The sequence below is a fragment of the Akebia trifoliata genome, unplaced genomic scaffold (assembly GCF_017979445.1).
Source record: "Akebia trifoliata isolate Shusen 1 unplaced genomic scaffold, ASM1797944v1 Contig00608_ERROPOS3031104, whole genome shotgun sequence".
Lineage (NCBI taxonomy): Eukaryota > Viridiplantae > Streptophyta > Magnoliopsida > Ranunculales > Lardizabalaceae > Akebia > Akebia trifoliata.
This window is the reverse complement of record NW_028237131.1, coordinates 92500-117803: the sequence shown is the minus strand read 5'-3', so window position 1 is coordinate 117803 and position 25304 is coordinate 92500. Positions and strand designations below refer to the sequence as shown.

General features: G+C 35.5%; 2 protein-coding genes across 25 annotated transcripts; one reads left to right on the top strand and one right to left on the bottom strand.

Annotated features, from left to right (window-relative positions):
* Nucleotides 1-7905: 7905 nt before the first annotated feature.
* Nucleotides 7906-12632, bottom strand: LOC147381226 (putative copper-transporting ATPase HMA5). Of its 18 annotated transcripts, none has more exons than XM_086430691.1 (6): nucleotides 11886-12632; nucleotides 11725-11770; nucleotides 11582-11644; nucleotides 11102-11193; nucleotides 9054-9123; nucleotides 7906-8287 (listed from the first exon to the last, which is right to left on the bottom strand). In XM_086430691.1, exons 1-6 carry the CDS (start codon nucleotides 11897-11899, stop codon nucleotides 8153-8155), a joined length of 420 nt encoding a protein of 139 aa, XP_086286817.1. In that variant the 5' UTR covers nucleotides 11900-12632; the 3' UTR covers nucleotides 7906-8152. The 18 variants fall into 18 exon arrangements, 11 of the variants coding, with proteins under 11 accessions (XP_086286817.1, XP_086286822.1, XP_086286825.1 ...); XM_086430696.1 differs by lacking the exon at nucleotides 9054-9123 and adding exons at nucleotides 9706-10419; nucleotides 10530-10654 and having other exon boundaries at nucleotides 7934-8287; nucleotides 10818-11193; nucleotides 11582-11770; nucleotides 11886-12470; XM_086430699.1 differs by lacking the exon at nucleotides 9054-9123 and adding exons at nucleotides 9706-10654; nucleotides 10818-10926 and having other exon boundaries at nucleotides 7934-8287; nucleotides 11582-11770; nucleotides 11886-12470.
* A 253-nt stretch (nucleotides 12633-12885) lies between these two features.
* LOC147381225 (dynamin-related protein 3B-like) lies at nucleotides 12886-18922 on the top strand. 7 transcript variants are annotated; one of them, XM_086430706.1, is made up of 7 exons: nucleotides 12886-14496; nucleotides 15514-16044; nucleotides 16199-16330; nucleotides 16957-17025; nucleotides 17117-17176; nucleotides 17461-17577; nucleotides 18259-18915. In XM_086430706.1, exons 2-7 carry the CDS (start codon nucleotides 16042-16044, stop codon nucleotides 18280-18282), a joined length of 405 nt encoding a protein of 134 aa, XP_086286832.1. In that variant the 5' UTR covers nucleotides 12886-14496; nucleotides 15514-16041; the 3' UTR covers nucleotides 18283-18915. The 7 variants fall into 7 exon arrangements, 6 of the variants coding, with proteins under 6 accessions (XP_086286832.1, XP_086286829.1, XP_086286831.1 ...); XR_015174701.1 differs by lacking the exon at nucleotides 12886-14496 and having other exon boundaries at nucleotides 14503-16044; nucleotides 18259-18343; nucleotides 18456-18922; XM_086430703.1 differs by lacking the exon at nucleotides 12886-14496 and adding an exon at nucleotides 14503-14794 and having other exon boundaries at nucleotides 14908-16044.
* The last annotated feature ends 6382 nt before the right edge of the window (nucleotides 18923-25304 follow it).

Genomic DNA, 25304 nt, shown 5'->3' with positions numbered 1-25304 from the left:
AATGATCGGAACGGCAGGAAAATCTTCATAGGCTGAACCTATTAAATTGTTTCTATCGTTATTGATTTAAAATCAAAGAAATTCTGAAACCGAATAAATGTGCTAAATCTCTTGTGAGACTCTGAAAACATAGATCTAATCGAAGAGCTTTTAGATCTATTTAAACCGAATAAAAAAAATTTTGAAACTCTTCGATTCTAACAAAACCAGTCATGGGGTTTTCAATCGGAGGTTACCGGACGATTTTCGGTGGCCGTTTAAGCCGTCCGACGTCGGAGATCAGCCCTACCGGTCGGCGTTTGGGTGGCGGCGCGACTAGGGTTTGACAGTCGATCTTCTTCTTGATGAAGAAGACGACTGTTCATTCGATTGGGCTTTGGGTTTTGTTGGGCCAAGCCCGTTCATTATTTAGTTGGGCTAAGCCCGATTCAGTTTATATTTCATCAGTTTTGGGCTAAGCCCATTTTAAATTCTATTGGGTTAAACACGTTTCAGACTCGAACCGACCCGTTTAACCGACTCATTAAGGTCAACATTTGACCCGATTTGAGTCAAACCGGTCTATCCGAACCGGTTCAGTTGGTTCAAACGTGAACCAGACCATAGAAAACCATTTTTTTCCTTTAAAAACTTTGAAAAATGATAACTAATTCGTTTTAACTCTGATTTTGACAAAACAAGAGTCCATTTTGAATATTTTTTTGAGATCTATTTAGTAAAATTGTTAAAATAATTCGTTGACAGCAACAAATAACAGTAAAGTTCAGATTTAGTTGTACCCTTTTGGAGAATATATCTATAATTGCTTTCTTTTATATTGAAAATTTAGTTGTTATTTTTTAATATACCTACATGCAAAATAAGAATAATTAGAAAGCAAATTTAGATATGTTAGGGTATAAGTCTTACCTATAGGGGTTTAGGAAGACATTTTTGAGTGATCGTTCAAAGAACGTGATGGAAATAGAATTGTAGTCTGCCTAAAGGTGACCGTTTTATAGAAATTACGGGTTCTTGAATTCTTAGACTTAGTGTTTCACTAAGATCACTTTGTGGCACTATTTTGCATGAAATCACTAACTTCTGCCTAAAGGTGTGGATAGTGTCTGGATTGAACTGGAACATGAGTGGCTAGATCTATGTGCGAACTCCAACATGATGATGAGACTTGTTTGTACCTGCAGAGTGGAAAGTTTTACCCTTAATAAAATACTCTGAAACGATTCGACCAAAACCTGGTACGAATTAAAAGAATTGAATCTCACAGTATATATTAATGTTTGACTATATGTTATTGCAGCTATGGATACGTCATTGATTTAAAAGAGTTTGGTAGGGATTGAGCCCCTTAATGGTTCTAATTATTTATCCTAGAGGATGAATATTAACATCTTGCTGGAATGCATAGATTTTGATTTTGCTCTCTTTGAGGACATACCACCAGCTCCACTTCCAAATTCTATGGAGTTGGTGAAGACCCATTTTACTAAATGAAAAAAGGCTAATAGATTGTCTATGATGATCATTAGAGCATCTATTAATAGGACTTTTCGAGATGGTATTCAGACCACAAATACAGCTAAGGAACTGTTGCAGATCATCAATAAAAAATTTATGAAAATAAATAGATCTGTTCAGTATGAGTATTTGGGTCAGTTAATGAATCTGAAGTATGATGATAAAGAAAATGTGCGGGAACATATTCTGAAGATGTCAAAGCTCGTCATTGGTTTCCATGAGGAAGAGATTATTTTGAAGATGACCTTTTGGTTCACATAACAATTTTATCTCTGCCTTAATCTCTTGACACTTTTAAAGTCAATTACAGTGTACAAGAAACTAAATGGGATCTAAATCAGCTAATTACCCTTTGTGTCACTAAGGAGGTAAGTTTAAGAGGTTCGAAGGTTGTGTCAGCAAACTTGGCAATTCACGCAAGTAACAATAAAATTTTCACTAATAAGAGTTTCAAGAAAGGTCGCAACAAAAACTTTAGCAAGAAAATGGATTCAAAGGTTTCAAGAATCATAAAACAATCAAGAAAAAGACATGGGCTAGGAAAATAGATAATGAAGATTGCTGGTTTTGTAAGAAGAAGAGACACATGAAGAGGGATTGTTTTACTTATAAGAATTGGGTGCAAAAGAATCTAGAAAGGGTTCGTCAGCAAGAAATAGAGCCTTAGCCATCTTCATGTTTTGCTGTCTTACCGAGGCAAAACTGTACAATCTTTAAAATAAAAAAAACTTGATCCTCGAATGATGACTTGTCACTTCTTTGGTTATCCCGAGAGATCGAAGGGTTATAAATTTTCTGTCCGTTGAGACATATGGAGATTGTTGAAACTAATCGTACTAGATTTCTTGAATATGATCAAAATAGTATGAATGAAAAGCGAAGGAAAATTACATTTGAAGAGAAACGTAGTGATCCACCAATATGTTTTATTCCGCAACCTTTGCCTCATTCGGTGGCTTCACCTGTCCATACAGTCGTTATAGAAGAAGATACAACAATCCAACCAGAACCCAATCCTCAAGCGGTGGTAGTCGCAGGTCCACAACCTATCATTCCCATTAGGAGATCTATTGAGAACGCAGACCCGCTATTACAGATGATTATGAGGTATACTTTCAAGAAGGAGATGCTATCAAAGGTGATGTAGATGATCCTTCAACATTAAAAGAAGTCATGAACTAAAATAAATCTCAATTCTGATAGGAAGCAATGAAAGAAGAATTGAGATCTATGAAAAAGAATGAAGTATGAAAATTAAAAGAGATTCAGAATGTAAGGTCGAGAGATTTACATGGCATAACCTGATGGTTTTAAAGTTGATAAAAGAGAATATCTTGTCTGCAAGTTGAAAAGATCAATATATGGGTTGAAACAAGCATCAAGACAGTTGTACTTGAAATTTGATCAAGTGGTGACTGGATGTGAATTTAAAGAAAATATCGTCAAGTGCATATATCTCAAGATGAGTAGGAGTTGATTCATCATTCTTATACTTTACGTTGATAATATATTGTTGACAAGCAATGATGTTCATCTCTTGTGTGATACAAAGTCTTTTCTGTCAAAAAATTTGATATGAAAGATATGGGGGATGCTCAATATGTTCTAGGGATTAAAATTCACAGAGATAGACAGGTTGGGTTTTTGGGTTTGTCACAGAAGGCATACATTGAAAAGGTATTCAAAAGATTTTGTATGGATAAATATACTCTTGGTGAGGCTCTTGTGGTAAAAGGAGATGTATTCAACCAATATCAGTATCCCAAGAACAAGTTTGAGAAGATGGAGGTCGATGCATCAGAATATGCCTCAGCAGTCGGAAGTCTTATGTTTGCAATGATTTACATCCGACCCGATATCAGTTACATTGTTGGTATGCTTGGGAGATATTAGCAGAACCCCGATATTGCTCATTGGAAAGTAGTAAAGAAAGTACTTCGATATTTGCAGAGAACAAAAGATTTTATGTTAGTATACAGAAGATTGAGTAAGCTTCAAGTTGTTGGTTATTCTGATGCAGATCATACTGGATGTCGTGATAGCTTGAAGTCTACTTCAGGTTATATTTTCATACTTGGGTATGGAGCTATTTCATGGAAAAGCTCAAAACAGACCATTCTAACATATTCGACCATGTATTCAGAGTTTATTGGATGTTATGAAGCAACCTGTCAAGCCAATTGGTTAAAGAATTTTATCGGTGAATTAAAGATTGTGAATTTCATTGATAGACCTATTGTTATCTATTGTGATAACAAGGCTGCTATTAATTTTGCAAAGAATGAAAGAGTAACCAGAGGAAACAAGCACATCGAAATAAAGTACCTTTTAGTATGTAAAAAGACTCGTGAAGAATTGATCGAGATTACCAAGATAGATTCTAGCAATATGATAACTGATCATCTCACAAAAGGACTCCCGCCAAAGATTTTCAATGAACATGTGACTCGTATGGGAGTTATCATGTCATTTGTTCATGTTATTTAAGTGTTGAGTTTATTTTATGTTTGTTTTGATTCATTTATATTCTTGATAGACTATTTATTGATGCTTAAAGAAATTGATTATGACTAGTCATTATTTATGCATTATTGTGTATACATGTCATCTTTGCCTGTGAGTAGATGTACTCGTAAAGTGTTGAAAAAAAAATACTTGGACTAGACATGACTTGGCATCATGTTGATGAAATCTTCATTCTGGATAAAAAGGTGATGTAATATCATATAGTTGGTTGCTAGTAAGATATCAGAATGACATACAATGAGTATGAAGCTGGACACCTAGGGAATGTACATACAAACTACATTAAGGAGTGTACATTGCCCTAATACCACAAAGAAAGTTCCCGTAAAGGTAAACTCCTGAATTCATTGATGGTACTAGTTTTGAGACCATGGAACTGTCTTAAGGTTGACAAATGAGCACTTTGTTACATCCATGATCCATCATTAGGAGTATCTTTGAATGAAGGTGACAGTTAAAGATTATCTATAGTTTTGAACAATTATTTTTCAAAAGAATGCACTCGATTATTCAAAAGGTAACAATCTAGAGAGTCATTTTAATCAAAAGGTATATGTGAAGGCCAAGTGGGAGATTGTTAGAATTATTATTTATTATTATTATTTTCATTATTAAAATTATTTTGTGGTCTATTCACATATACAAATTTTATATAAATACTAGATTGTAATTTGTTCAAAACATTAAGGGTAAAATTGAAAATCATATTTGTGGTCTCGCATTGGTTACCAACATCAAATATGATGGGTTAGTGAACATCCTATGAAAGTTTAAGTGGTATTCACCTAATACTAGAATTCTACGATGGGTAAAAAATCTAGTATCCTCTTTATAAATAGGTAGTCGTCCCCCCCCCCCCACCCCCACCCCCACCCCCACCCTCTCTACACACAGATTATTCTATTATTGAGATAAAGATTCCCATCACCAAAAGGGATAGTGCACCTAGTCTTCGCAGATCATGATAAACGTATTCTTCGCGGATAATCGAAAAAGTGAATCCAGGTATTTTACTATTATTGTTTTTCGATTCGATTGTTTGTTCAAGATTAAATCCTAGATCCATGTCTATTATGTTCATAGTTTTTTACAAACATATCTTGCCCCAGAATGGATTTCAAGTGTACCTATCACACCCAAAGTCGATGTTTACAGCTATGGAATGACACTTTTCGAGATTATATTAGGTTAGAGAAATCTAGACATATCAGGAAAATCATTTTCTTTCATATTACTTGAAATATAAATTTTACGGCACTTTTTGGTTTTTTTCTTGTCTCTATTGCTCTTGTAGTTTTATTCAAAATTAGAGGCGAAGCACCATGCTTTGGAGGCAGAGAAAACCATGTGTGAAGTGAGGACAAAGGTACTTTCATAGTTTTATCTTTATGTGCTTTTGTTGCACCCTAATTTGTGTCTCGTTTGATTCTCTCTTATATAATCTTATTTCCTCTCTCCTTTTATAAGTTTTAACATTTTAAAAAGCTTAGAAAGAGCTTGACTTTCAAAGCAAATCCATACTTCTTTATCTATCAATCTGTTTATATAACTAATATTGTGCAGGGTTTCTGGGGGATGGATTTGGTCGTCACTAAAATGCAGGGTTGCTTGGCGTGCTAGAACAAGGAGTTCGTTTCTTATAAGGACAACGACTTCTTTTTGTTATCAGTTCGAGATTTGAGTTCATGTTCATTATGTAGCAAATCAGAGAACTTATCAATATAGGTGAATTTGTTGACTAACTAGTGAAGGTGCAAATTGCATGTAAAAGGGGCTGAAAACAATGAGGGGCATTTGAATCATGAAAGCAGGCATGTCATCAATTTTAAAACACAGGGCTATCTCCAATATTCATAAAGAAGTGATGGGGTATGTGTAAAATCACTTTTTTTTTCAAAAGTTGTTCTAATAGCGATGGCCACTACCGTAGCTAAAGATCTCATTTAAAAAAAATAATAATGCTATAGCGACGACCACTTGCGGCTGTCGCTATAGGTCCAATTCCTTTTGGTATTCAACGATGATTTTTGTAATAGTTGGCCGTCGATGATACATACAGTGAGGAGGCTTTTTACGACAAGCAACGACAACCATGATGACCACTACAAAAAAATTGTAAAATAGGAACAGGCAATTAAAACGGTATTAAGCCGTTTTTATTTACAAACGGTATTAAGCCGTTTTAGGTTTTAAAGCCGTTTTACTCGAGTTTTAAACATCTTAATCTCCGTCTCATCTCTCTCACTCTCAGCCGTTCCCTCAAACTCTCTTTCTCAATCTCTCTCTCTCGATCTCATCTCTCTCTCTCTCTCGGTCACTTCCTCGATCGAACTCTCCCCCTCAGTTTTTCTCTCGATCTCATCTCTTTCTCTCTCAGTCGCTCCCTTACGCTGTGTTTGGATTGAGGGAAGGGGAGGGAAGAGAAACTCATTAAGGGAAGGGAAGGGAAGGGAAGGGAAGGGAAGTTTCTCTTCACCCTGTTTGGATTGAAAGAGAAGAGAAGAGAAAAAATCATGTTTCTCCTGTTTGGTTAGGATTCATAAGAGAAGAGAAGAGAAATTATTATTATCAAATGACTATTATACCCTTCATAATCTAAAAAACAAAATTCTTCTTGTATAGTGATACAAAATATAAACAACCAAACATTCAAGATCAATTTGAGGGGTACCTTTCGTTTGAATACGTATAAATGAGAGTTTCTATTGCCACACCCACTTTTACTAAGAACATCCTAAGCAAAAGTTGGTGTGACAATATAATCTCTCTAATATAAGGATTTTGTTAATCAAACACACCCTAAATAATTTTCCTTAAAATAGAATAACTCCTTCCATGTATTTTTTTTTTTTTGGATTACGACCTCCTTCCATGCATTTCTAACCACTCGAAAAATTAATTGATTTGAGGTTAGGATTAAATGCTTTAAGAACGCGTAAAATTTTCCATGTATGACCCATGATTTGGACAGTTTAATATTATGAAAAACACTTTCCTTACTTAGTTTAATAAGATTTTAAGTTTTCCTGAGGGTTGTTTTGCAAAAATGGATTACCACATTGGCAATCCGACACCTCTAAATTTCTTGGAAAAACTCAGATAAAATAAAAAAGAAAGAAATTGGATCTTATGGCCACCGAACCTCCACGGTACTCCTAAATTTAAATTTGAAATGAAAAATAATTTTTTTTTTAAATATTTAGTTTATGAAAGCTCATGGAATTTCATCCTCTACATCATCGAAGCACTGGATCATGTTTTTGTTTTATTTTTATGCCACAAGGTAAGCCCAAGGACCGCCAACAAAGCGTGTACTTAGCTGGACTGATCACAAGATTGGACCCCGTATCCCACATCTTAACGTGAAAGTGGATAGGAATCATAGATGCTTTTTCACTTGTATCTCGAGGAAAGTATCTATGGTTCCCATACACTTTTACATCCGGGTGTGCACCATAGATCTTTTCTTTGAGATATAAGTGAAAAAGCATCTACGATTTTTATCCACTTTCACGTCAAGATGTTCAACATAAAGTCCAATCTTGAGGTCATTCCAACACGACTCAGTAAAATTATGAATATCCATGACGCAAACATATACTGAATCAATGGGTAAGAACAATAATCAGTCAAGTAATGCAGTAAGCTCAATGGGACTTACTGATAATTACCATCAAACATGAAGATGTTGGGATCTCAAGAAAGTACCTCAAACTGTCATTATGGAGTCTGTATACGCCTTAATAGCATTATGTTCAACTAATGAGGAACCATGTCTTCTTGCTACACTTCTATTAACACAAGAAACATTTTTCAAGGACACATATAATAAGTATTTTTCAAAAAATAGGTAGACTTGAAAATTAACTTAATAGAAAAAATCCATTAATTTCCATTCAATTCTGATATTTGAGTGAACCAATAACGATGTTTTCACTCACACATAACATTTTAATTTTTAAATACGGAAACTCTTGTATCAAACTAAGTTCTTAACCACCTATTGAACCGAAAATCAATACATCAAAAAGGTCACTTGAGAACCAAAAAAAAAAAAAAAATTCTGGACATGCAAATGATTTCCTCTTCGATAGAATTGTTGGCCACATTAAAATAGGCTTGCTTCCAGCTCATTTAACTCATCCATGTCTAGTTCATCATCATCATCATCTGGAAGTACTTCGGCATCAATGACTGGAGATTTCAAGGTACTTGGTCCTTCTGTGGCAGAATTGTTCTTGGCCTGAAAAGTTGAATTTAATTAAAATGTGAGCATTACAAAATTTGAACTCATTAAGGCTAAGAGGAAGTTTAATGTAGACGGGTAGAACATGCGAGAGAGCTAGAGGTGACATCTCAACCACCTATAACAAGGAGGTCCAACAATGTCACCCTATCCTCCTCCCTTAATCAAAGTCTTTCATCTATATACATTAATTGAAGAAGACGCCCCTGTACACATGGAAAAGCTTTGACCAACTATATAGCAAGGCCTTAGTTTTTAAGACATAATCATCCACATCATCCTTACTCACAAACATTCATTGGTTTCTCTCCTTCCAAATCTCCCACCACACAACAAAGTGTATATGTCAAGAGAATCCTCCCATTTCAAGATGCATACACTAACTGAATATATCATCGATAAGAAAAAAAAAAAACTGAATATATCACCCAAGATAGATTGAAAATAGAAAAATAAGATTCATGTTGCCAATCACAATATTTGGGATAGAGCATAAGATGATGCCGATAGTTAACTTAGAACCCCTTTAAGTAAAAAGTAGGGAAAGAAATATATGAAAAGTAAAAAAAAACATTTCTATAGACCATTACTAATACATTTAGACTTCTGATATAAAACCACAATTGTGTTTTAACAATAGAATACATTAGTGTACGAGGGATGGGAACTTTTATAATACAAAAATCAGTACAGTACATAGCTGTTAATGGGGGCGAACCATAATAGAAATATCATAGGTAAACTCTTTGGGGTTGTACGTTACCTCCATGACAAAAGCAAATGTGATGCTTGTTACCAATTTCCTTTTTGTATTCTTCAATTTCTTTTTATCGCTGTTGTAGGCTTATGAAAGTTAATAAATCATAATTAATACTATGAATGACTTCAATATATTGCCTTCAAACAACGTTTAATAAACACTCAAAGAGTAACTTCAATCCAAATCCATTTTCTTATAAACAGATGAGCATCACTACTGCAAGTTATGTGCATAGCATAAAAACCTTACATCAAACTTCAATACCTAGTAAAATTACATGACAAGATATTAGTCTTCAGCAAACTTAACTATTACACATGAATATATATATATATATATACAAAGCTAAAGCAACTATATCATGATTGGTTACTCAACCTGGATCCCACTAATCTCTAGGTTGTCCAAGCTCATGGGTCTTCTGTAATTCTTCAACAAGAGAGAACAGCAAACCACACTAACTGATGAGGCTGCCATTGCAGCCCCAGCAATCCATGGAGGTAGACGGAATCCAGTAGATGGGAAAAGGACACCAGTAGCAATCAGAATGCCGAGAAGATTGTAACCCAAAGCCCAAATGATAACAAATACAAGTATTTATTGGTTAAACACACAAAGATAACAACCGTATGCAAAATATGATTAATGTTTATACCTGTAACTCCTTTACTTTCTCTGCTTTTTGGTCAGGCTTGGCCTCAGCAACAACACTCTCAATCTCAATCCCAACCTCCTTAGCAATGGAATGTGCCGTGCCCCAATTGTCACCTGTCACCATAATGCTCCTCACATTCATGGACTTGAGAATGGATATAACATCTCGAGCACCCGGTTTTAATGGATCGGATATGGCTATTACTCCAACTACCTGCCCATCAATAGATACCAGAATCCCGGGGATAGAGTAGTATTTACGAGGCATTGTCTCCCTCAAGGTGATTGTACTTCAACTAAAGGCTTCTACTAGGACTATCGAACACACCCATGGTGCTTGCCTCAAGTCATACGTATGGACATATCCATGGTTCCAAAACTTGGTCTCTAGATCTGACTCAGGTATGGTTGAGACCAAGACAAGATGATGAAAGCCTATACTCAACTAATTTGTTGCAAACTTTATATAGGTTGGAGGAGAAAAGGATTCTATAGTGTTTTTATTAAAGAACTTACCCACATAGGTGTTGATGAAAGCCTAAAACCACGTTTTAAAACAATGCTTGTAATGGGTGTTGCCAACAATATAAGGTTAATGCCTAAAAACTAATAAGGGGTATTCAAAGGAAAGGAGGAATATTCAAAGTCAGACGCTCGCTTGGACTAACTTAATAATCACAGAGTCTTGCAATCACCCATCTTCCAGGGATTAACGCTGAAAAAACAATACGAAGGTTATAATTAAATTACCCAATAGTACAAAAGTCATAGGCCATTCAATGGTGTAAAAGGGAAATCAGACATGGCTGAATCAACTGGGCTTACTGTCACTAAGAAAATTCCTCTTCATCTTATTATAATTGCTCACTTTTCCTGATGGGTCCCAACCAGGAGGCTTTATGTTTGGCCTATCACCCTAACATCCTAGCTTGATGTACAGACTCTTCTTTCTTTCAAAGATAGCATAAACAGAGAGTAGAAGCATAAGGTGAGAGCAGGTAAAAAAGGGTGGTGACACAGATACTACCTAGAATATAACAGAGCCTTCCAAGTGTCTGGATAAATAATTATTAATGGTGCAGACTCTACATGAAAAATAGATATAGGACTTACATATCAGTATGACATGGTAGTCCCCGTTAAGCCAATCAGGGACCATGTGAATGCCACATGGTGCTTGTTTATGCCATTCATTGGTTGCCTAGTGTCGATCTTATGGATACTTGTAAAAGAAAAATATTGTAAAAAAATGATTGTATTCCCAGGTTTACAAGATGCCAAGAGAGTTGTAATATTAAAGGAGCACTCAAGGTAAATAGGTATGTTTGGGATAAGAAGAAAACATGATGATCATAGATAAGGTAAATGTGCTGCAATTTTTCAGACCCACCCCTCACCTTTCCACCATTGAACACAGTTGCTCGTGCACAACTTTAGCCTCAGTTAAACCATCTTTTATTGGCAAGCAGCCTAACCAGGCAGGAACAACCTGCCAACACAGAGTAACAATTGAAAGGCCAACAAATATTGCCAATGTTTAAACAGGTGGCCTAAGAACATCCTATTTTGGGGGACTATTAAGTAAGAACTAATGTAACAATATATTAAAAGAAATAGTTTTGGTAAGGGAAGAAAAAAATTGAATGTAAGGCAATGTCATATGCCATTACATTATCTAAATGTAGTGCATTAGGATGCCTAGTCACAACATTATCTGTTTATGATGACTACAATGATGAGAACGGATATTAAAAACGAGCAGTACATACAAATATTAAAGTTAAAACCATCTTAGATACTAGGTTGCTAAATTAATGAAGGACTTTAAATAACATGCAGAAAAAAGGATTCTATAGTGTTTTTATTAAAGAACTTACCCACATAGGTGTTGTATACGATGAAAGTTCGTCGAAGAAAGGTAAGAAAGAGGCCTTGAATGTCTTGATCAAAGTTCCCAAGCAATCACCAATCTGGATGCAGAAAAGAACAATAAAGCAAGAAATCCAAAAAAGTGACTTACCCTTATAGCTGTTGCAATCTTGCAAGCTTCATTGTCCATTTCAAACCTATAAAAGTTATAATAAAAAATTTGAGAAAAAAAACAGAGTTGTAAAACTCTGGAATATCTTGAGTTAGGTTTAAAATGACTTTCAGATACATTAAAAGGAAGAAATTACAGACCTTGGTGGATTCATTCTCCTAATGAATTTCTCATACTCATCATCCTTGTCCCATGAGGAGGTCAAATCAGCCTCTGAACAGAGGAATCAACAATCAGCGAACACTGGAGAGATTCGTGAGATTACGATCATGGTGGAGAAGAGAGTAACAGAGGAATCAACTGGGGTGAGATGTTGGGGCTTTTGCAGAGAACACTGGAGAGAGTAATACAAGCTCTTCGGAATGGCGAATCACCGTGTAGATGAACATAGAGAGATAAGAGAGGGAAGAGAATAGAGAGAGCTCCGTCTAGACGAACTTAACACGCACAGACAGAGTGAAGACTTCCTCCCTGTTTCGAGAACACGGCCTAAAAAATTCGCGCACACTTCACTCGCGGTTTCTTGAAGAAAACCAGAAGAATGAGAGAGAGAGAGAGGTCGTCTCCTACTCGAGTTCGAGCTGGACTCTTCGTTCTGTACACCTCTAGGTTTCTGAGTTTTATTACTTGGGGTGTAAAGAGTAATAAAAGGACTGTCAATATAAATAAATTTTGGAAATTTAAAAAAAAATGAGGGCAAATTTGGAATAAAAAAGATGTTCTCTTCCTTTCCCTCCTCGTCACTCCGATTTTGGGGGGAACAAAATTCGGCACTTTTTCCCTTCTCTTCCCTCTGTTTTTCTTCTCTTCCCTCCTTACTTAACAATCCAAACAGGAGAAAGGAAGAGAAAATAGCATATTTTCTCTTCCCTTCCCTCCCGTTCCCTCAATCCAAACACAGCGTTAATCGATCTCTCAGTCTCTTCCATCTTTAACTCGTTGGCTTCATATCTCTCTCTTTCTCTCACACAGTCGGAGAACTCGAAAACCTCCAAAATCTGAAACCTCTCTCTCTATCAGTCGGAGAAGAACTCTCCCAAAATCTGAAACAACATCTCTTTTGATCTCTCTTTGACAACATTTGGGACTAAGGAGATGGAAGATATAAGAAGAAACCCTAGAAAAATTGCGAAACTAAGGTTTAGATAGGAGAAAACTAAGAAAGATTGATAGTTTTCATAAATTGCCATCTGAATTTACTTCTTGAGGCTGAAGAGTGATTCTCAGATTATTCAAATTGAAAGGTATGTAATTCTATTATTCGATCTAAATTTTAATTTAATTTTTAAAGGCAGGTATATTTATTTTAATTCAGATTCTTCTTCTCTTGATTTATTTCAAAGTTTTTCAAAATCAGTAAAAATCTTCATATTGATTCGATTTCTCAAAAACAATCATCTCTGTTCCATCACTAGTTCCAGGTAGATGCAGCGTTCTCGTCTTTGTTGTTCCTCTTAATCTTCATCGATTTCAGCTCATCTTGTTCGTCTATGATGTTTTCATTTGCAATTTTTGATTCTGCTCTTTAGGTTGTTATCTTTGGTAAATCGGTTGGAATCTGTATGTTTTGTGGAGTTTGATAGAAATTATTACAAATCCGAGTATTCATGTTAGTTTTGTTATCTAATTCGTGATTCTAGTTGATTTTTAATCCAGAAAATTTTATTTCAAAAATATTTATTAAAGGCTTATATTTTTATTTTTTTTGTCTCTTCTTTTGGTATTCTGAATTTGTATCAACCTTTTATTGTGCAGAATAGAATATAATTATTATCCTGAACTGTAGCGTAGGGTTGAGGGAGTTGAAGTGGCAACTCTTGTGACTCAACTCCGCTTTAGCTATGTGGGTTTCAGAACCCCAGGATTTGCAACTCCTGAAATCCCCTAATTCCTAAATTATTGGTGGATGTGCAACTCTCAACTAAGCTTCCTCTGCTTGTCCACCTGTTTGCTCATGTCCAGGCCTCCCAGTTCACCCTATGTTGGGAAAATAGCTTCTCTTATTCACCAGTGTTTTTTGCAATACACTTCTGTATCTTACAATCACAAGTAGAAGATGCTTCTCAAAAACTATCATTGTATCCATGTAAATCGACACTTTTGCATCTGTTTCTACTTTTATGTGTATGGATGCATGCACATATTTATGCAGGTCTAATGTATGTGCTAATATTGGATGAATTTGTATGCTTTTGTTTGCATTATTTGTGTTGTATTTAAGTTAGATAAATATATGTTACATGTGGTGGTTCATTTTTTCATGCATGAATGTGTGTGCAAGGGTGGGTGGGTTGTAAGCTTTGTCAGTGATTTGTGCAAATACGTGACTTCTTATGGACGCACTTAACTCTGTTAGCAAGTACTACTGCATATTGATTTAAATCTCGTCTTGAGCCAATGTCTCAGGCATGAGAAAAATCAACAGTCTTGAACAAGATATTCAATTTTCTTTCTAAATCCTTAAAAACGATTGTTATGGTTTCAAATTATGGAGGCAAAAGTTCACCAATTGGATTTCGGACTCGAGTGCATCACATTGTCATTGAAGGAAATAATAGTAAACATTATCCGAATCCTCTTTCTCTTTATGTTTTGGTCCTTTTATAAACTATGATAGTTGTTAAAGATTATACTTGTTCCTCTTTTTTATTTTCATGGCAGCCAAATCTGCTGATTGAGGCCTTGGAGTTTGTGGTTGGCGACCGTAATTCTTTGGATGGGAGTCTTGAAGTGGTGCAAATAGATGTAGAGGTTCTTGATTCCATACCTTTAATATGACCTTGTTTTATTTCCTTTGATATTGTTGATGTGATTTAGATGTTTTTAAGAGTTCCTTTTTCTTTTTTCTTCTTCCCCCCTCATTTTTCTTCACTATCGAGAATGCAGGGAAGGCAATCAGCTTGAAACTACGTGGTTTAATGTTCCATCCTAATTTCCCTTACATAGCTGATAACTTTTCTTGATATGCATTGTTATTTCAAGAATGTGGTCTTAATTTCTTCAATTTAACCCAAGTGTACTATCGCAGCACAAGGATGTAACTCTGCAAGTGGGTTCTTATTTCCTCAAGAGCATGTGTTTATATATCTATTTGAAGTTTTTCCTATTTGAGAATCTCATTGTGTTTGCTTTTGCTGAAACAATGTTTGTTTGAATCGATAGATTTGGGACACAGCAGGGCAGGAAAGATTTCAAAGTCTTAGTATTGCATACTATAGAGGGGTAGATTGCTGTGTTGGGGCGGGGGCTAACACAGGCCTTAAATGTCCGAGTACACCTGCTACCCCGGTACCATGCCTTGATGCTTTGTTAGTAGGCGTGCATACCATGTTGAAGGGTTCTCCACACCCATGACACTATAATTGGGTCACTACCCAAGTAATGAGGCAGTTAAGAGCATCACCTTGCATGTTAGGCAACCCAAGCCATAGTGCTTCCATCTATCTCTAATCTACTGGCATGTCATCACCCCAATTGTGCTACTCCACAGTATAGTCTACTCTGTCCGTGAAGATAGATACCATAATGATAGCTTGATTCTATCTTGGGTCATGGAATGGGCTTCGATTTAGTGACGGTCCTAGGCTGCCGAACAAGCCAGTCTACATAACCTTTTTTGTCTCTAATGACGAAGAGATGTACTATACATTCAAATGCAACTACAATTCTGTTTTCAACCTTGCAATACATGACAACTATTAGATCTTTCAATTTGGACTACCACTTTGTTGCAACTTTAGAATAAGGCTTCACTTCTTCATTGAACAGGTCCAACACTCATTGGGATCCTCCTTTCTGCTAGTCTGAAGTTCTACATTTACGAGGAACTCAAGGGGCGGGTCCTTGAAGAACACCAAAAATCTGTTATGATGCATCTCTCTTGTGAAGCTTTAGCTGGACTGTTCGGATAGACCTTCACATACCCGTTGGATGTCGTTAGGAGACAGATGCAGATATTGTCCCCCAATTTACCTCTTATATACTATAGTTATAGTTATAAAATCATTTTTTTCTTTCTTTTTCTTTACTTCTAAAAATTGTGAGTACTCTACCGAGAGATCAATGCTATGAAATTGAATTGATCCATGAAGGCTTGAAAAAGGGAACTACCATTCTAATTAGGAAACCTAAGGTACTAGCCAAATGCATTGTAGAGTGGTTGCTCGACAAAACAGCAGTGAATGTGGTGCACTTTCAGGAGTAGATTCACCATTAAATGGATCAAAATGTTAGGATCGTCCAATGAGGTGTTGTCCCAAGTCCTAACTAGAAGACCTCCCTGGTGGAGTTAATTGAATGGTAGGTCCTACCCTCCTACATGTGCCTCACATTAACCACCACACAGTGTATAAACCTAAAGGTCTACCAGACAGGTATCTTATTTCTATAGTTACTACACTTGCTGGAAACTAAATGGTTTTGATTGATTTCTTGGTTTCAATGATATTCTCAGGTACAAAGTTTGCAACCATCGTTTCAACAAGGTGATCCCGGATACTGCAGCACAATGGATGGGCTTTCCTACATTGTACGTAATCAGGGATATAAACAATTATTTGCTGGCTTAAGCATCAATTATATGAAGGTAATGGGAAAAAAAATCCTTGGTTTGATACCATATACACATCTTATACTATGTACCAACTATGAGTTTTTTTTTGTTTTTTTTTTTGGATTTGGGAATCTCATTATCACCACTATATTACAAACTGATGAAATCTCACGTTAAACTTTTATCTTCAGCTAAGTAACAGAACCTGCCCAGTCCCCATCTTAACTCGTCTCCTAATCAATGTATATATATATAGCTTGTTAAAAATTTGCAGAAAAAATCATATATTAAAAATACGGAAGCAGATTCAACCATTTTAGAGAGTTTTCTCAATGATGGAACTTAATGTTTTCTCATACGCACAGGAAGCAAATTGCACATAACGTATTCTCTTATTAAAAGTTACCTAAGTAAATCTCTCGTACTTATGGAGCTCTCTCCTCTAAGCTTTTATACCTTTTTCTTTATTAATACACCAGTTTTATAGATGCTTATCAGAACAATGGATCCCAATGCACCTGAATATTGTGAAATTGAAAGCCAAGCATTAGAGAAACAATGTTAAATTACAAAATTTGCCACTTCTTGGTTATATGGTCCTTTTGAAGAATATAAATTGGACTAATTATGTTCTGTTTACTGTAAAATTGTTATGATAGGACATTAATCAAAACAGGAGCACTGCAGAAGCACTTGCATATGAGGAGAACTTCTTTCGCACTCGTCCGGTAACTATTGCTCTTCCTAAAATGATTATTATGACCTTAATACTTCATATATTATTTTTTGTACTTTTTGAATGTCATTTATTTATCACAGGTATATCCTAGTCTTTCTGAACGATGTGGCATTCCTCAACTAGGAAAGAAGTTGAATGTGGTTAGTTTACTTGCCCGTTGTTTTGATACTTTATAGTTGTGCTTCTTGAAATACTCAAAATTTCTATCTTATTTTATATAATCATTGTCAATTGTCAACAATGTTTTTGTCATTATATACTGATCTAGAGTAAGATATATTTTAGAAGTATCTAAATGAGAAATAAAAAGAAGGAGCAAAACAATGCCTCTAGAATATTCAAGTAATATAATTGGATCTGCCTAATTGGATTAGGCTTCCTTGAAGCTTAATGTTCACTATTTTCGCACTTTTTATAATTGCAGATGCCTGGTACTATTGAGGAATTGGAAGCTGCAATTCAAGATAATATTTCTGAAGCAAATTCTATTCTTTTTCTAAACCACAATGTTCTGGAAGAATATGAAAATCGTCAGCGTAAGGTAATTTTATCATTTTTTGGGTGTTTAGTTGTTTGATATCCATCCTCACCATTTTCCTACATATAGAAGCCATTGCCACAAAACTTGAAGGAGATGTCAAGGAAGGAAAACGGTGTTTAAGTGAAATAGACAGCCTGGTGGTGAAAATACAGATATTTAATTTTTTTGTGATTGTAGTATCTGCTATTCCTGCTGTTTCTTTTCTCCATTATGTCTTCTCTTTCCTTATTATTCTGAAAGTTTATCCATATAGGGTGTTTTTTTTCTGTTTAAATCAGTGTTCTTACTCTTGTCTTCTGATACATTTTTCTGAATTGGGTTTTCTTCTTCTTTTCTCCTTTATACATTTTGGTGCTGTTTTCGGTGGTCTCAAAACTATTTTAATTAGTTCGGTTTTCTTCTATTTTTTGCAGTTTTGTTTTTGTTTTTGGTGTTGTAATCTATATTGTTTTTGGTTTTGTTTTTAAATCAGTGCTTTGTTTGCGTCTCTAATCTATATAGTTGAGTTGTGTCTCTCATGTTTCTTAACATTCTTGTGTTGTTTTTGTGCTCATATGTAATTTTCTTAGATGGATTCTTTTTGTTCTTTATTTGTTGTATGCCTGTATCAGTAATAGATTTCATCTTTTCTTCTTGGGGATATGTGTGAGTATTAGTTGAGTTGTGTCTCATGTTTCATAGGTGAATGATGGAGAATCAGAGTAATCCCACACATTTTTCTCAGAGTCTAAAGGATCCCAAAGCTTCAAACCCAAAGTTGAATCTGGTTCGTTGACTTGAATACATAGATGAAGTGAAGATGGCTTCAAGATCCTGTTTTTATTAATAGATGTAGATTTCCCATCTTGAAACCTTTTTTCTTTGTTATTGTCTCGAAGAGGAAGAGTAAGAGGGACCATTTTTTCTGAACTACTACTTTGTTGCTTCTTGTGGTTGGGGACTGCATTTTCCTTGTTGTCGAATGGGATGATGAGTTGATGATGATTTAAGCGTAATTGATGGTCGAGAGTGTTGCGGTTCGTGAGATCACCTTCGTTGTTGTTTCGGTTGTGTTTAAGATCATTTGGGGGGGGGGGGGTTCAGATAAAGGGAATCGTAGGAAGCTTGACGTGGAATTGAAGATTTCCTCCTCAACCCAGTCATGGCAGACACACACACTTGTTTCAAACACTCTTTTGAAGGTGCGGAAGCTCATCGTGAGAGTATGCAATGTGGTGGCACGAAAGAATTCTTTTATTGGTAGTTGCAGGCATTGTGGGGATCTTAAAGAAGATAGGGAGGGGTGGCATTGCTTCCTTGTAATCACTTGTGCTTGTGTAATGATTGTGAATGGTTTATCGATGCATTGTAATTTTGGATTTGTAAATTATGGCTCATTGCAACTCTTTTTGTATGTAAATTAATGTGATAAAGAACCTCAATGTTCTCTATTTGGATATATTTTAACCGTGGGTAATAGGCAAGTAGCAAAAAAAAAAAAAAAAAAAATTTAATTTTAGATATCATAACAATTTTAGATATCGGTTTATAACCGATGTCTAAAGTCTCAGACGTAGGACATCAGTTCTATAAAATACGATGTCTCAAATCTTTTCCGGTTATCGTGTGCTGTTATATAAAGACGCAGATTAGGAAGGGTTTTAAGCCATTCCAAATTCCAATATCTGGAACTGTTTTTAACCGTTCCAAATAATGAAATATAGAACGCCTTTCAACCGTTTAACCTCTTTAACGACGCCTCGATTAAAGACGATCTGTAAGCCGTTTCATAGTGGCTTAGGAACGGTAATAAACCGTTCCTAATTGCCATATTTGTTGTAGTGGACTGTCTCTATAGGATTTTGCGGCAGTTCTTTACACTATAGCGATAGTTACAGCCATCGCTATAACCAAATATTACTGTAGTGCCATTAGGAAAATTCACAATAGCAAAAGAAAATCAAATCATGAAGTTTTATTCGGTAGTTTAGTACCGAAATTGCCGGCATAAGAGATTTAGTAGAATCCTTTTGTATTTTTGTGAAAGGACTCAATAGGTTCCTATAGATAACCTAATCGGTAGGTTCCTACCGAGTCCTTTCAGGTACATTCAGTAGGATCCTACTAAGCCACAATGAAAATTTTTGATAACTTCCTATCGAACAAAAAGTTAGTCTTTTTCTAGGTTTGGAACAAAGAGTTTTTTGTTAGGATGATCAATTTGGTCATTTCACCGTTTTTTTATTTGGCTCTCTTAAGTGGATGCAAAGAACACAGAATGGTGGAGAAATTTGTTGTTAAAAAATTTATATGCTAAACTGATGAATCAATGGCATGATGCCACGTGTATTGAAAAAACAAGTAAAATCTAAGCATTTCAACCACTTCAAAATTTTCTCATGAAATTTTCTCTCCATTAATCAATCACTATTGTGTTTTTCAATAAATGTGATGTCATGCCATTGCTAATTCATCAGCGTCACACATAATTATATTTCATATTGTGCAAGTAGAATGCCCTTAATATTATTTGTATAACATGTAAATTATTCACGAATTTAAAGACTACCACTTTAGCATTAGGGGGACTAACTCCCATATCACGTGATAAATTTCTTTAGGGAAAATTACTTATAGGACCCTTGTGGAGGGACTTCTTTCTAAATAGTCCCTAAATTTTTAGCAGTCTCTTAATTGTCCATTTATTAAACTTTACCTTTCCTAAGAGCCCCTAGACCTCATCTCCCATTTTTCTAACGATTGAATACCCTAACCATTCGAACTCAACATGTTCAAAAAATAAAATTGGATTTTTGGCATCTCAATTGAGTTTTAGAGACTCCATTCCGTCGAAAAGAATTCAAGAAAGAAGAATAAAGAAGCCATTTTCAAGGGTTTGTTCACTTTTTTCTTATTTTTTAGATGAAAATCGATCAAGAATGGTTCTTTTGAATTGAAATAAATCATCGAAACAAGTCATTATTTCAAGTTTTTAGTCGATCTTTGCATGTATTTTAGTTGAAAAACCTCGAAAATTGATAATGGGTGACATTTGCCAATGTTGAGTTCATTGCTTTTTAATTAAAAAGTGGTGAACTTGATAGTAAATAAAAAACATGGAGCTCAACAATAGATAAAACCTGGTGAACTATTGTTGAACTTGAAAGTAAATAGTGGTGAGTTCGATAGTAAAAATTATGAATTTGACAAAAAATAAAAATGTTGAGTTCGACGGTAAATAAAAGTGGGTGAACTCGACAGTAACTAGTGGAGAGTTCAACCGTAAAAATTGTGAACTCAATAGTAAATAAAAAACTAGAGTTGAGTTCGAGAAAAAATAAAAATTGGTGAACTCAACACTAAATAAAAAAGTGATTAGTTCCCCAATAATGAGGGACCATTTAGAGATGAAAAGTTTACTAAATATCTTGTGAAGCTACCGAAGAAAATTTAGGGGCTATTTAGAAAGAAGTCCCTCCATGAGGGTCCTTTAAATAATTTTCCCATTTTTAACTGGGTGCACTCAAATCTTTTTTACATTCAAGGAAAAAGTCTCACTCCATGCCAAAACAAAATGATGGAAATTCTTTCAATTGACTTTGAGCAAAATATCCCCCAAGTCTAGGTCTCTATATTGACTTTGTGCCAAACATAACCCGTCACCCAACTTTGGTATTTTTTCCTTAGGGTGTGAGTCTCGGTTGTTAGACCCCTCTCCCACTCCAGCTTTTCAATTCATGCCACATTTGATGCACCAATAGTTTCGCAAAAATAAATGTAAGGTAATTTACTAATACAACCCTGAAAATTGGTGATGTTAGACCCCCTTAAAATGCCCTTACTAAAGTCAATATTGCTTTTTGCTGATGATTTAAGTTACTAAACCACAATTTGAAAACAATCAAAATTTCTCAGTCGGCTAATCAATAAAAAGCAACGTTGACTTTTAGAAAGGGGATAAATCTAATCTTGCATTTTGCAGGATGTAAATCTTGTGTAAAGTGTCTAGGTTTTATAGGTGCGTGTATAAATCATTTTTGGTGTGTGCATGTACGAGGGTGTACTAGAAAATTTTATAATATTCTCCTCACCTTAATACAAAGACTAATAGTGTTATTGACCTCTAAGCCAGTTATACCAAATAATAAAATTGGTATCTAAGATGGTTTTTTTCCTTTTTTTTTTTTCAACGTTGACATCAAGATGACGTCATGCTGTTATCAGTCCTAGATCTTCCACGACCTCCATTGACGATGGATTCTTATAGTTCTTCATCTTCTTAATCTAGTAGATTCCTAGATCTATTTTTTGAAGTCATTTATTGTTCATTTTGATTAGTCCCATGTTTGGTGGATCGTCTTCCTTAATATGTGTTTTTCCTTGACTTTTCTTCATACCGACCGTTGATCTCAAAAACTCCTTAAAGAAGTTGTCATTTTCGGTTGTGGATCACATCTAAAGCCACTGGTCTTTGTTTTGTCTTTCTTTCATAGGGTTCTTGCCCTCCTTTTTAGATTTTAGTTCTTAGGAAGTCAAATTTTTTCTAGTTCTAAGCTGCATTTTCTCTCATCAAGCAACACTATCCTCTACGCTGCTTACTTCAGCTAATGCAATTCTCTTTGGCCCTCGTTTTTAGTTCTACTCTCTGGAGGCTTCAACATCTAGTACCTTTTTACCAAATTTCCTCTATAATGGATTCTGAATCCCTTGTTCCTCTCACTTTCTCCTATCCTATTGCAAATTCTATTACCAATTTAAAGTTCAATGGTGATAATTTTCTCACATTGAATTGGGCAAACTCATCACATTGGAGGTCATTTGAAAATAGATTATCTTACGGGGGATACTCCTGGACTTACTATTGATGTTAGTGTTATTGCTTAGTGAGATTCTGAGAATTGCATCATTCTGAGCTGGCTTCTCAAATCTATAGAATCCCAAATTATTGCCAAATATATTTTTATGAGATTGGTCATCAAGTGGTGGACCTCACCTTCACAGACATATACCTTAGCTGAGAATTAGCATCACCAAATCTATGACTTTTTGGAAGGTCTTCACACTAAGTATGAGCAGTTGCACACTCAAATTCTACCAACATCTCATCTTCTTCCACTACACACCTCTATGCCACAGTTTTTAGTAAGGAGGGTCGTTGTGCAATTATGTTTTTAGGGACTTCCTTTGTTGTTTCTCAAGATCATATTTTTTTTTTATAGTGCCTATCATTCTCCCATTACTCCCTTTATTGGATGTAATCAAGGGAATGATCGAGGTCCTCCTTGTGGTTGCTCTAGTGTGATATGTTCCCATCGTAGTATTGTAGGCCATAATTGTGCTCAGTGTAATCATCACCATGGTTATCTTGAGAATTGCCATTCTCGTTTTGTTGTTGTTGCTACAAGTGATTCAACATTTGTTGATTCTTCCCAACCCGAGTGTACTATTAATGCTTTGAGCTTGATTAAAGCACGAATGTTTGAGATTATGCGCACCATTACGTTACTTTACGTTGAGATGCGGCTACCATTCAACCCCACTACTACTGCTACATCCCCTTCTATAGTTCACCCATGCTCATCTGCAACTTCATGTATCCATGATTCCTCATCTTATGCAGTCAATGCTACACCTTCTCCCACTCAATGGGTCATAGACTCAGGAGTCGCTGACCACATTACGGGTGAGTCACAGAGTTATCCCTTATATTCTCCATTTTCCTCTCCAAAATAGGTTTGTCTTCCAATTTTTTATACTTGTCACTGGGATAAGAACAGTCCCTATCTCTTCTTCTCTCTTTGTCTAATGTCCTACATGTTTGGATATTCCTCATTTTTCTACTAATCTTCTTTCTGTTGTAGTCTTGTTAAACCCTTAAATTGTTATACTATTTTTTACCCTACCTCTTGTATTTTTCAAGACCTATCTACAAGGAAGACTACTGGTAATGGTTTCGAGAGAGGAGGCCACTACTATTTGGTCATTTACCCTTCATCTTCCATTTCTAATGTCTCTACTGATGGCGACCCTTCTATGTCTTTTCCTTTTTTTTATAGATGCTAGTGTGGATACTTTGTATTTGTGGCATGCCAAGCTTGGTTCACTACAATGTTTGGCGTCCTTTCCCAACCACAACTCTTGATGGATTTCGCTACAATGTTACCTTTATTAATGACTACTCTCATACCACTTGGGTATACCTTATGAAATCTACGGATGAAGTGTTTTCTAAATTTCATGAATTCCATGCTATGGTACTATCCACCCAATTTTGTACTCCGATGAAAAATCTTTGATTCGATAATGGTGGTGAGAATTACTCTACCCCCTTTGTCCACTTTCTTGAGCATGGTCTTATCCATCAATTTATTTGTCCTTATACCCCTCAACGTAAAAATTACAATTTGGTTGGGGTTGCCCGCTCTTTGTTACGTGGTATGCAAATGGCTAAGACCTACTGGTCCATAGCTACACTTACTGCATGTTTCCTAATCAATTTCATGCCTTCTTGGTTGTACCTACTTTGTTCAGGATCTTCGTTCACAACTTAGATGATATAGCGATTCATTGTATTGTTGTTAATTATTCTAGTATATGTTTAAAGGATATCGTTGTTATGATCTTACATCTTCTCAGTTCTTTACTTCCATGGATGTTACATTTTTTTAGTATGTTCCTTACTTTTTTAGAGATCCTTATATCTGTCATGTATGCTTGTCTTGGCATGTCCCAGTTGATCTTCCTTAACCAAAAGAGTATATCACTTATGTGCATCTCAAGTGGCATGGTTCCTCTTCTCATGCACCATAGCCACCTCTCTCCATGCAGGCACCTCTAGTATGTCTTTCTCGCCATATTACAAATCAACTACTTCTCTTATACCTACTAATCACATTAGTCCTATTGATACTTCTGCTTTTGAGTTACTTATTACTCTTCGTAAGTATGTTACTCCTTACCTACTTGCTAGGTATGTTGCTTACCAAACTATTTCTTCCTCTTATTAGGCAATTCATTCTGTTGTTGCCTCTGTGACTATCCCACGCACAGTTTATGTTGTTCTTGTTGATGTTGCATGGAAAATTGCTATGCTAGACAAAATGATTTCCTTGCAAAGTAATCAGACATAAGATACAGGTTTCTTCCCCTTGGGAAGAAAAGTCAGGTTATCATTAGGTCTTTACTATTAAGCATAACTCTTATAGTACTATTGAACGATATAAAATTTTTCTTGTTGGTCATGGTTTTACACAAACTTATACCCTCGATTATGATGCCACATTTGCTCCTATGGTAAAATTGACTTTGGTTCGTGTCCTTATTTCCATTGCAGCTAATCGGGATTGTCATCTTTATCAGTTAGATGTGAAAAATGCCTTTCTTCATTGGCATCTCATAGAGGAAATGATATGATTTACCTCCGAAATTTCTACTTCAAGGAGAGTCCACAAAACAGCTCTCCAGACTAAAAGAAGTCTATTTATGGTTTGAACCAATCACCTAGAATTTGGTTTCATCACTTCAGCAGATTGGTGATTAGCATAGGTTTTCAAAGATGTCAATCTGGTCATATTATCTTCATTCATTATGACTTCATAGGTCGTACTATTCTCTTTGTCTATGTTGATGATATTATTCTCATCGGAGATGACTCATCCTTTATCATGTATGTGAAGAAGGAACTAGTTTGTATAATTGAACTGAAGGATTTTCCCGACTTAAAATATTTCTTTGGGCTTGAGGTTACT

Bases quoted from the DNA above. Each gene is read 5' to 3' on its own strand.
- LOC147381226 (XM_086430691.1), bottom strand. The intron at 9,124-11,101 runs GTGAGGGGTGGG...AGCCTACAACAG, and splicing joins CTGTGTTCAATGGTGGAAAG to CGATAAAAAGAAATTGAAGA. The intron at 8,288-9,053 runs GTAACGTACAAC...TCAACTTTTCAG, and splicing joins CATTTGCTTTTGTCATGGAG to GCCAAGAACAATTCTGCCAC.
- LOC147381225 (XM_086430706.1), top strand. The intron at 17,026-17,116 runs GTAACTATTGCT...TATTTATCACAG, and splicing joins ACTTCTTTCGCACTCGTCCG to GTATATCCTAGTCTTTCTGA. The intron at 17,177-17,460 runs GTTAGTTTACTT...TTATAATTGCAG, and splicing joins TAGGAAAGAAGTTGAATGTG to ATGCCTGGTACTATTGAGGA.